At 39.0% G+C, this 12,337-nt stretch overlaps 1 protein-coding gene across 1 annotated transcript in view; it reads left to right on the top strand.

Annotated features, from left to right (window-relative positions):
- Window positions 1-12,337, top strand: part of SULF1 (sulfatase 1) — a 65,527-nt gene that overhangs the window by 33,677 nt on the left and 19,513 nt on the right. The window contains exon 9 of the mRNA XM_074847227.1: window positions 636-765. Within this exon, the coding sequence (XP_074703328.1) occupies window positions 636-765 (130 nt within the window). The remainder of the gene's footprint in view (window positions 1-635; window positions 766-12,337) is intronic.

Here is a 12,337-nt window from a genome sequence, read left to right as displayed (position 1 = left end):
CCATCATATATCAAAATCATTCTTCATTTTTGTTCTAGCTAACAAAAGACTTATGTGCAAATGAGATTTATGACTATAACTGCTCCTCCTTTTACTGATACCTTTCTACACCCTCTCACATTGCCAGTTACTGCAGTGAAAATTTTCTCTGGGTAAAAACTTTGCAGCAATTTCCTCGTGGCACTTTAGAGCTTTACAGATTATGGAAATCTTGTGTGATGTAGTATAAAACAGTGCATATAAGACACATTATAACATATAAGATACAGCCAAACTAGTGCTGGAGGAGTATGGAAGCCCTGTAGTGTCTTCAGATGGGCTTTTCAGACAGGAGAGTACTGCTTCAGTGTGTTTTGCTTTGTGAAAGAACATACATTTATGTATGAATGGTGCTGAACTGTATCAGTTAAATGTATTTCAGCAAGCCTTATTTCTCTTTGGGCAATTTCCAGCAAATCACCTGGGCCTTTTTTTAAATACATGACCTACATTGAAGGTCAGTAACAGAAATGTGAGGATTTTTTTTCCCTGAGAAAACATTAAATCTTCAAGTAGCTTTGCTTTTCCAGTTAAATTCATAATCTCCAGAGTTTAGTAGAATGTATCTAAAATATTCAACTTTATTTTTTTTAAAGCAAATTTCTACGCAAGAAGGAGGAGCCCAACAAAAACACTCAGCAGTCTAATCAACTACCAAAATATGAGAGAGTAAAAGAATTATGCCAACAAGCAAGATACCAGACAGCTTGTGAACAACCAGGACAGGTAAGCCACAAAAAACTGCAGTCTTTTACGTGCCCCAGGGAAATATCTATTTTTCACTATGTGTCAAAAAAATTTGAAAAATATGTCATTTGGAAGATATTTAGAAGACCATTGCTGAATATCTTCAGAGCAAAGAAAACGAGACACAAATTGCTCTAAACAGTCAAATTTAAGGAGTTTGTGGGTTGGTCCTTTGTTTGCTGTCTCAGTACAGGGTTTATGGTGAAACTCCCATGCTCAAATATAACATGAAATGACTACTTTTTCTTTGCTTCAGTGTATTGCTAAATAAGCAGGATAAGTCAGTGATAAATATGAATAAGCAAGAGAACCTTTTTGAGCAGCAAAAGTTTGCACTCACTGGATTGATTCAGAATTACTGAAGCAAAGTGGTTAGTCCTACAGTTACACATGATTTTGTTTATTGGGATGAACAACTGGACAACACACTTGGTAATCATCATGCTTCATTATTTATTGAAACACCTTTAATAGAAGGGACCCCTTCTCAGAAACACTTGCTGTTTAAGGTCACTGTAAGGATTAAGACAGTGATACTCATACCCAAGCATTATTTTTCCTTCTTGTAACCTTAATGATCTCAGTATAATGCCTGACTGACACAAATGTCTAGTTGCCTGCTCATAAAACCAGTTACTGCACCCCTGACTAGTATGTTTACATCTACAGCTCTGTAATGTGTATACAGGCAAGGAGCTAAATTAAGAAAAAGTGAGTCTGGCCCCAGATTCTCTTCAAACCATTCTGAATTAATGCTATACCCATGGTAACATATGAAGATGAATTTACTGGGAAGACGCAACAGGGTGCTGTATGACTTCTCACAAGCACCACCTCCAACCAGGCACATGCTGGGGGCCCCAGGCAGCAGCTCACGCCTGCCTTGCTGTCCTCCCCCTCCATCCCTGTCCCCACACACCTCTCTGGAGGAGTGTGAGGTGATTTGTCCCAGGCAGACATTTGCGCCTTTCCCTCAGATGTTTGCTCAGACCACCGCAGCCAGTCGTAGGCCCAGTACTGAAATATTGGTAAACTGTTTTGCACGGGGGCATAAAGCCTTCGCTGTGCTCTGCTTCCATCTGCAGCCACCCATGGCGCTTCGCCCAGGGCAGGTAGATCTCTGCACAGCAAACTGGATGGTGCTGGGGAGAACTCACTCACTTAGAGAAATGTTCCATCCCTACCTTTCCCCTTCTTGTTCATTAGAGCGTAACATTACAGTAAATCTCAGTTAATCCCTGATTGGACTGGAATATGTTTTGGCTGGCACATCCTTGCTCATGTCCTCTGCCACAGCTCTCACCTCACACATGCTCCTTAAACGCAGCCACTTTTGAAGGGATATACACAATATCACAGTCTCACCCAAGGGCAAAGTTTTCAGGAGTTCAAACACTGCCATTGTAAACAGAGATTAAATTTGAAAAACTGAACATTTTTATAAAAATCTAAAGGAGATCAATGGAGTCATTTAGACTGTTAGACGCTAAAATGTTTAGTTTTAAAATACCAAAATATTTTCTTTGCAATTATTTCTTATATTTATTACCTCTTATGCCAAAATCCAGGTTTGGAATAACTTTACTTTTCCACATGTGAATAGAAAAGGTTAAGTGTCTTGACCAGATATCACACCTGAAGCAGTAGGAAACACTGCTCACAGCCCTGTTCCCAGCCCACTGTGGTAGACTTGTCTTTCCATCCCATAATGGTGAATCCGTTTGATCAAAGTGGGAAGGGGGAAGGCCTTGAGTCAGCAAAGAGCTTACAAGAGCAATGGTGTTTTGTTTGACAGCAGCTCTCCCACCTACAAACTCCCATCGAGGTCCTTTAAATACAGAAGATGTGTTGGCTCCACAGAGCTCAGCAGCCATCCCTCATGGCTGAAGGAAGGACAGGGTTGAACTGACCTTTTTAAAACCAATTTTCAGGCCTAGGTATTGGTGTACATAAATCATTTTCTTAAACAAAGAGACCAAAGTTGTCCCTGATACTTCTAACATCCCAAAGGCTTCCTGCAGGGATGCTGGAGTTAAATGTGCCTACAGAAACCTCCCGTCAGACAGAGCATCACAAGGAGTGGTAACGCATCCCCTGGGCTCATTCAGCCCATGGTGTATGGACCCATTTCTCCTGCCCCATTCACTCCTGTGCCAGCCCTGAGAATTTAAAGAGCAACACTGGAATAACATGAACTTCAGTGAGGCACTGCAGTGTGAAATAAGTGTCTGCTGGATTTTTTCCATGCAGAAAAGTTCTTAAAGAAAACTAAAAGTTAATAGGCCAAATAATTTTACTTTAGCCCAGATGGTTTTCAATATGCAATATGAGGCATCATAGTTTAATATGAAGTTCCTCCAGCAGATTTGCCGTAGTCATTTTGCACCTCTTGGAAGAGAGAAAGAGGAAATATTGTTATGCAGGTCTTAACTTTGTTTTCTCTTTTGAGATTAGTATTTTTAATTTCAATTACATAGGTGTATACATATAAAAAAAATTCATTTTAATTATGATGGTTTATAATACTTCCTACATTTACCCTAATCAGTTGCAGTTAAAATTGCCTTAAATTAAAATCGCCTTCACAGAATGAGTGACTGCTGACAGATTTTTAAATACTGAAATTACTGGTCTGCTGCTAAATGTCTGGAACTAAGAACAAGTATTTGGGGAATTAATACACCAATTACTGTCTAGTACATTTAGAGCTTGTTCTTCATTTTAATTTACTTTAATCAGTATCTAGTTCATTTGAAATGAAGAACACAATTGGAGGTTGAAAAGGAAGAAAATTTGGTTTTCTTATATTAAAATGAGTTGTGATTCTGTTACCTTCTAGTTCCAAAATCTCGAAGGATGTAGTACTCAGGGAAATAATTGCTTCAGCTTATTTTCTATTTAATAAGTAACCTCTAAATAAAAAAAAGAAAAAAAGAAAAAAGAAAAAATAAAGAATCTATCATAGTAAAGACTTTTTTTAATTAAAAGTTTCAAAATTTAATTTTTTTCTATGTATGTTCAATGTCTATCCAAAAGTAAGTAAACCTAAAAAATGGAAAAAAAAGAAAATATTTAACCACTGCATAATTGCTATAATTATTCCATACTTTAAGTTCTAAATTACTATTTACCAAAAAGAGATGGAAAATTTAGATTATAGATTACATTTAACTGCAAATCATCAAGACTTTGGGGTTCAAAATTTTTTTTTATTCATTAAAAAAATAGTTATAAAATGCATATACAAAATTGAGTTAAACTACTTTCACTGTGATTTTTTTAGTTTAAATTTTTTAGCACCATTGACAGATTGCATCACTTTCATTGTAGAGCACCCTCTCCTTGCTTTTTGTTCAAAATGCCCTTTATGGGAGGACAGTTTCCAAAAGTTCACTCACCTCCTTGAGAACACATCAGAAATGAGATGTGCACCACTGCATGGATACATTCACTTTTGAGTTATACGCAGGCAGTCATTAACTTGGATCAGCAGCGAGCCCTCATGGAGGAGAGGACAACGCCTGCTGAGCTGCGTTCACAAGAGCACAGCTAAAACAGGTCATGGGAAGGGAGTACTTGCCTCTCCTTGGTGCTTGGGGGCTGCAGCTGGAGTGCTGCATTTGGGCTGGGACCTCCATTAACAGAGGGACTTTGGTAAATTGGAGCAAGTCAGTTGGAGGACCCCAGGGATGGGAAGGAAGTACTGAGGAGGGGCAGAGGTTTGTTTAGCCAGGAGAACAGAAGACAAAGGGGGAATCTAATTGCTTCCTTCAACTACCTAATGGCTAATTAGAGAGAAAACAGAGCCAGGCACTTCTTGGAGGTGCACAGCAAAACGGCTATCAGCAACAGGCAAGTTGCAGCAAGGGAAAGTCTGACAAGGTGTGTGGAAAAAAGTGTTACCATAAGAGTGATTAAGCACTGGAGCCCAAAGAGGCTGTGAAAGGTCCATCTAGGGATACTCTCAAAACATAATACTGTAGTTCCTACTTTGAGGAGGAGGTTGGACTAAATGAGCTCCACATGTTCCTTCCAGCAATAGCACATGCTCTTATTTTTTTGCTTGCTTAATACCTGGACTTGAGGATTTCATGCTTTCTTCCTCCTCCTCAGCTTCATAACTTGGGAAGTGTTGTTAATCTTGTCCATCTTGTGAGTTATGAGTCGCCTGCCCATATTGTATTTGGATACAGGCTAGATTTCAGCTCCCGCCCTGACCCAGCTGTTGACCAACAGCACAGTCGGTCCCATCACACTCAGGCCAGGTTCACTCCCCCTGCAAAGGAAGCAGCAGCAGGGTGGGCTCTCTGCTCAGTTTTGGGGCTTGGGGCAGAGTAGAAGTTTCCTTTGTGGTCCCTCTTTCACATCCCAGAGAGCGCTCAAGAAATTATGATGGGAACGGAAGTTTCCTTTGTAGTTTGTATGCCAAATTTGTCACCAGTTTATGTGGTGAAACTTACTGAGGTCACCTGATTGAGCCCAGTTGGTTTAGTAGTGACTATTGATGGGTTCTAGCACTTAAATGGTTTGCAGGGGCTTTTTTTATATTTCATTTATATGTATTTCCCCTCCTAGCTTCTGTAATAGGATACACAGTATAGAAATATCTATTCATCTGCAGCATTGCTACCCCTGTTGTTGTTTCGAAATGGGAAACAATTGGTGCAAACTTTGAACTTAAACTTTGTTAATTTGCAATAGAACAGAAATAGTAGCATGTGATCAAATGTTTCTCTAAATTAATGCAACCTTATCATCACACAAATCTCTTCTCAGATTTCCACTGAAATAACCTAAGATGAGAATATATGTTAGTTCAGCAGGTTTTAGAGGCAAGCTGCTCTTAAATCCTCTGGCAGGTTATTTTTGTTGAACTGACTCCATCTTCTCACCCATGAAATTCTTCTGGATACTTAGCAAATATCAAATAAAAGCATGTTAACTGTGTTTTCATTTATACTTTTTCTTTCTTTCTTCCCTTACCTAAACGTGTAATTAATAAGTTGAGTTAATTCATAAGTATTTATTCTTTTTCTCTCTACCAGTCTGAGTCATAGGAATTTTCCTGAGGCATAATTTAGACTTCTGGGCCTTAACTCTGTTTCCCAGATAGCAGTTACCTTTTGAGGTCTGTTGACTGATAGGCTGGGTGTCTCCAGTGTACTGTTCAATATATTATTTATAATCAATATCAAACCCATAACCAAACATGCGTTTTTATCCTCTTACAAATATTACACAAACCACAATCTTTTCAGGGGAAAAAAAAAAAAAAAAAAAAAAGCCACCATCCCAAAATGACGACTGTGAAGCTTTGTGTTTAAAATTTCAGCTCTTAGGTTGGATGACTCAGCAGTCAAACCCAGACACAGGTCTGTTTATTTTATGGGCATAGATCTCCTACCATCTGCTTGGAACTACCTGTCAGGTTGTGAACAGCAAAGGTCTGAAACTTGTAAAGATCTGTGGTCTGTTGCCAGCTCCAATGTGCACTGAGAGTGGGCAGAATGGAAAAATGCATCATGCTGCCCGTGTTTGTACACATGCATGCCCATGAACTCAAACTGAGCTAGACATGCCGTAGCCGCTAACCTACCTTGTGCTATTTTTTCATGCACTTTAGCTTTAGAGATGCAGAATATTGTGTTTCCTCCTGAGAAAATGTATCCTGAAACTGCCCTAAAGACATAATGTTCTGTTTGGAGAATACGTCTGAAGACCGTACAGTGAAATTTTAGTTAGATTAGGTCTCAGTGTATTTTACAGCTATTTAAGGCTTTACAGGTAGTCACTGGAGACATGCTGTTGAATCCAAGCATCAGCTCTGTGGTAAATGTGCAAAATTCTTCTGGCTCTGATCCAAAGAGCATGTTATATAATCTGTACATACCTCTTATTTCTCATGTATCCTTTGCTATTTAAAAATCTAGCATAAGAATTTAATTTTATTGTTAATATTCATATTTATCACATTATCATATCAGCATTCAGTCGAAAGCACATATATTTGTAATACTAAAAGAACACTTGCCATCAATCAGCTTACAGATAATACTGTAAAGGAAATTAGAATGGGGCTTATTAGCTGTAGTCTGGTTTGGCTCAAGTATCTATGTTCTCATAAAATAAACATCACAGACCATACATTTGTAAAGGTCAGCTTTATGACCAGCTGTGGAGTATGAATAAAAACACATAAGCTGGTAAGAGCCAGCCAGAAGTGTCAGATGGCTGGCCAGCCACTGACAGCCAGACCCCAAGCACCCACTAAAACCCAACTAAAATTATGATATGGCATATAAATATCATTCATGGATCCTCCCGGTTTCAGAACAACCTCCGGACTTGAAGGAGTCAAAAGGCACTGGTGATCAACCTGTTTTACCAGAACATCAATTCAAAGCTGGTTCTTCTTCATCATCTGCCCACTGATACCACCTTTTCTTAGTCATAATTCAGCAGAGCATCTATACACAGAATTAACTGGAAGCACATGTGTTTGGGACCAGTCATGTGCTTAAAACTAAGCACATATTTCAGTGCTTTTGTGAATAGTTCTTGCAGCTATTGCTCGCTTTAGACCCTGCAGTCATCCCTCATAGTTGACAGAAACAAGCCTGCAATTTAGTTGCTCAAGAATTCACAGGAATTTCCAGAAATTATGATATCCCTTATTAAAATACCACTCTGTTTATGGTTAAAACCAAATATGAAGATAAGTTCCTTTATCTCTACAAATAATCCTTCAAAGCATGGTATTTCATATTTCAGCCTAAATATTTCACATTTCAGCCTAAATATTTAAGTTTCCTATTAAACAGAGGACAGCTCTTTTCAGATTTGACAGTTCTTCAAATTTAAGCAATTTTTAATCTGAAGTACCAGCTCTACTTTAGATAAAATCCAGATATATTCCAGTCTGGGAAGATCACTGGTTTTGCTGGTTTCATCTCTTTCAATGCACGGCTATGTTCAGCATTTTTACCACCATCTTATCAATCTTGTCTACCAGAAAGACTTTTTGGTAGAATGGCACCTTAAAAAGCAATTTTATGTACCAAAAATGTTTAGACAGAAAGCACAGATTATGCAAGAATCATTTTTAGCACTTTCTGTAGTACTCCTTTCAGGTTCTATTTTTGAGGAGTTTCCATTTTAAAGTATCCAGTGAAATATAGTGTAAACTAGATCCTCTGCAAATTAAATATATATGACCCAATAGTAACATTATTATCAGTATTGCTATTAATAACTAAATTTATCCTTTTCATTGGCTCCTATTTGCACCTGAGAATGGATGTTTACTGGATAATAGCAGAAGTCTGTTGATGCTGAGTTGTAACTATGGACAAGCTAATAGATTTGGTAGAGAATGCTATGGAGGTGAAATGTTTGATGTCCTGACTTAAGTCCTACACTTCCAGAGCTGACGATGCAGTACATGCATTTTTTATAAACTGGAGAACTGCTATAACTGTGACACTTAAAATCAATCTTGTCTATACGTCAAGAATGCAAAATTATGCAGTCTGTACATTTCCTAGGCTGATTTCTATTTCTTCATTGCTTAAAAGCTGTGAAGTAGCTCAAAACTGGCAATTTTCATATAGTTATTTCTGTTACGCAGTGATTAATTTCTTCATTCTTTTTTTCCTCCAGTTCTGTCCCTGTGCATTTAATTGAATGTATTTCTAAAGTCTGTTATGCATTTCCCCCTATATTACATCAGTTCCTACAGGACAAATTGCTTCCCTATCTGTTGAACTACTGACCATTGCACTTTTAGGAACACTTTCTCAGCGGGGTAAGGCTGTATATAAATAACCATCTTTGAATATATTCACGTCAGTAGACTCTGGAGCTGTGCATGATTCAATAGAAGGTGGTCCAGTTATGAGGGAGTGATGCAAAAATTGGGATCTGCCCTTATGGGCAATGTCAACACAGTTCTAAAATGAAGGAGAAGATTTTTGTTCCACAAAAATGCAACAATTCCAAATTCCCTGAGCGAACCTGGCACACCATCCCTGTTAAACAGCTGCACTCATGTGCAATGTTCAAATACTGCTGAGATGTAACAACACAGATTAATATTTCCAGGAGCATTTAGGAGCCTCGGTCAGGACCAGGGTTCATGACTGCTCTGCGGGAATGCCTGGAGGACATAGCCTTAGCCCATAAACATTTCTCAGTATTCAGGTCCAGTTCAGCAGAAATAAACTGCTGCTGCTCTGTGCTATTTACCATAGCAAACTAATTACAGAGCACTTTTCAGTGTGCTCTGTGACATGGCCTGTTTGAATGGCACAGAGAAAGTAAAACTAGGACTCAGTTCTTACTGCAGTAGCACAGCCCTAAACCAGACTCCCTTACTAGTATTATCACATCAGCTGCCCTGACACTCACTCAGACCTGGTTACTGCTAATAGAGAAAAATGGTACACACATACACAGCCCATGGTGGTATCTTCATCTAAACTGTTTTCAAATTTAGATCATACCTTTCGAAACAGGGAAAAAGGGAAATGAGATCTTGAGGACATGTTTAAATTCATGAAGTCTTCCTTTTCATGCCTTATCTTAACATTCCCTACGCTGAGGAATAGTCAGTCATATTACGAAAATTAAAAAGCACCTGTAAAAATATTGTCGCTCTGTTATAGTTCCAGTTGCATGTTTTTCAGAGTTTCATAGTTTTGTGATAAAATCTGACAAGATATTTAACACTGAAGTGTCTACTGCAAACACAGGGTAATTATGTTTCATAGAAACCCTTAGCTTGCCTATTGTTAAGACACCTTTCATGAATTGTCTAATTAATTTCCCCTCTATGTAAGGGGGCAGCAACTCTCTCAAAGCTGTCACAGTCTATTAACTAAACAAAGTTGATTTGAAATCCTGCTTAAGTAGATATTCACCGTGCAGCACATCACAATGATTCATGCTGAATGTATATTTTTATACCTTAATTATATTCAGTAATGAAATAGACTTACTACATTTTAAGGCTTGTGGCACAAACTGATTAATACCAGGAAATTGAGACCCAAAGTAGTTATGAAGTCATTTGCCATTGTCTTGCTCATGTAGCTCTAAATGCAACTGGAGCAGTGCCAGTAGCAACACAAAGCAAAGCCACCAAGTACAAACAATACCCTTTTAACCAGCCCATTTGCTCCCCTTTGCCTTTGAAATGACTTTGTAAGGGCAAACTTCTACCCCCAGAAGAAAATGCATCATGCCAATGACATCATCCAAGGAAAAGCTCTGGCAGCAGTCCTGCTGCACTCTGGTGCTTGCCTCCCTACCGAGGAGCAGGCACATGTACTTATGTGTTTAAACTTCAGGTTTGGCAGAGATTAAAGCAGCTCGAGCTTCTGAATGATGAATAGAATAGAATAGAATAGAATAGAATAGAATAGAATAGAATAGAATAGAATAGAATAGAATAGAATAGAATAGAATAGAATAGAATAGAACAGAATAATAGTTCAGTTGAAAGGGACCTACAATGATCATTCAGTCTAATTGCCTGACCACTTCAGGGTTGACCAGAAGTTAAAGCATGTTATTAAGGGCATTGTCTAAATGACTCTTAAACACTGGCAGGCTTGGGACATTGACCACCTCCTTAGGAGACTGTTCCAGTGTTTGACCACTCTCTTGATAAAGAAATACTTCCTAACATCAAGTCTGAACCTCTCCTGGTGCAGTTTTGAACCATTCCCATGTGTCCTATCACTGGCTCCCAGGGAGATCAGCACCTCTGTCTCCACTTCCCCTCATCAGGAAGCTGTAGAGAGTAACAAGGTCACCCCTCAGCCTCTTTTTCCCCAAACTAGGCACTCCCAAAGTCTTTAGCAGCCTCTCATAGGATGCTCTTTCCTTTTTTGCCTTTACCTCTCCCAAGCTGCCTCTGCAATTTGCTGCCAGGGTCAGGGAGGACTCTGGGAAGAGCCATCAGCCAGCACAGGCAGAGCCAGCCAGGGCCCCAAGCACGTGTGCAGAACAGACCCTGCTTAGTTAGGAGTGGCTGTAAACCAGCAAAACCCCTCACAGCAGGATAGTTCCACCAGCTTTTAGGTGGGGGTTTTCAGAACTTTGTTGGTGTGGGGGTATTAAGGATCTCCTTCCACGTTTGCTTCCCCTCTGAAGTTAAATTGAGGCAGAAGGAAAACTGGAGGTGAGGAGCTGAGGTGAGAGAGAAATAGCTGCTGGAGGGTAGGTGATGAAATGAGATGAAAGAAGGAAAGGATGAGTCAATGACAGGGAAAAAGGCTGACACAGGTTGAGTTTCACAACATGACTGAAATGATATAACAGCTTGTTGCAGCCAAATGGTAGGGTCCTGCTTTTTCTCTACTATTAGTTTTGTTTTTTTAATTCTGAGTTAGTCCTCTTTTCTCCTACTGAGGAGAGGATAAATCAGTGCAGGGGTTCCTAAATCAGCATGCAGCCAGAAGCTAGAACTATCCCGTATTCCTATGGCAACAGTGAATTGTTAGATCAGCTTAGGTGTCTTGTGAAACAGCACCATGAGAAGGAAGATAAACATGGGGAAAATAAGAAAACAAATTAAAATTCAATGAAGACATATTTAGTTTGTGTATGTGCCAAAGTTTTTTAATTGATGGAGAAATGGGGACCCAAAACACAAATCTAATAGTCCTGGATTTCAAAGAATCGTTAGCTATTCATAGCAGGAAGAAAGGTAGGAAACGGGGGAGGGAAAGGGGCAGTGCATCAGTCAGAATCTTCTTTTATGTGCATTAATGCATTTTATAGATCTAAAGACGAGCAGAAGGACCATTAGGACTTACTGCATAATGCCTGCTCAGTGCCCAATTACACTGGCATGGGCAGGGATTCAGGAAAGTTAGTCTAAAAATTCCATCTTAGAACTCTGAAGCATCTTTATAATAACACTTTTTAAAGTAAAAGTCAAAAAAAAAAAGAGGAACTGAATCACATTTAATCCCTGTTTTAAATAGAGAACTATTATTGGCTTGTACTAGACACAGAGAGTCTTGTTTCAATGTTAGTCATAATACTATTAAAAATTATCTAAATGACTATTGAAGACACTCCTGGAACCTCTTGCTATAATTAATGTTAGACAAAGAGAATACTTATTTTACTTTAAAATGGTCCTTTTGAGACTCATTAAAAATTAGTGTCATATGTTTATAAATGTAACATGTACCAAATAAACACAGGAAATATAGTGGTGCAGCTAGTTCTTATCCTGTAACAATCTTCTCTTGCTGCAGTAGGAACAGTCCACATGCTATTGCAGAATAAAATCTTGCAAAGCGTTATAGCTCTTGGACCCCTTTACTTGTAGAAAGTCACCTTGTCACTTGTAGGTGTATGTTTACACTGAAAGTCTGGGCACAAGTGTAATTTCTCAGGCAACCATAAGACCTGTGCAAGTCTATGGCTTACAGTGGTTTAAACACATGGTTTACAGTTCTGGGATCAGAGTCACACCAATCCGCAGGCAAGGTCGCTGAGAATGGGATCCATCTTTTAGCTCAGCCCAAGTGTTAGG

The sequence above is a fragment of the Strix aluco genome, chromosome 1 (assembly GCF_031877795.1).
Source record: "Strix aluco isolate bStrAlu1 chromosome 1, bStrAlu1.hap1, whole genome shotgun sequence".
Lineage (NCBI taxonomy): Eukaryota > Metazoa > Chordata > Aves > Strigiformes > Strigidae > Strix > Strix aluco.
Note: the sequence above shows the minus strand (reverse complement) of the source record. Positions and strands in the feature narration are given on the sequence as shown.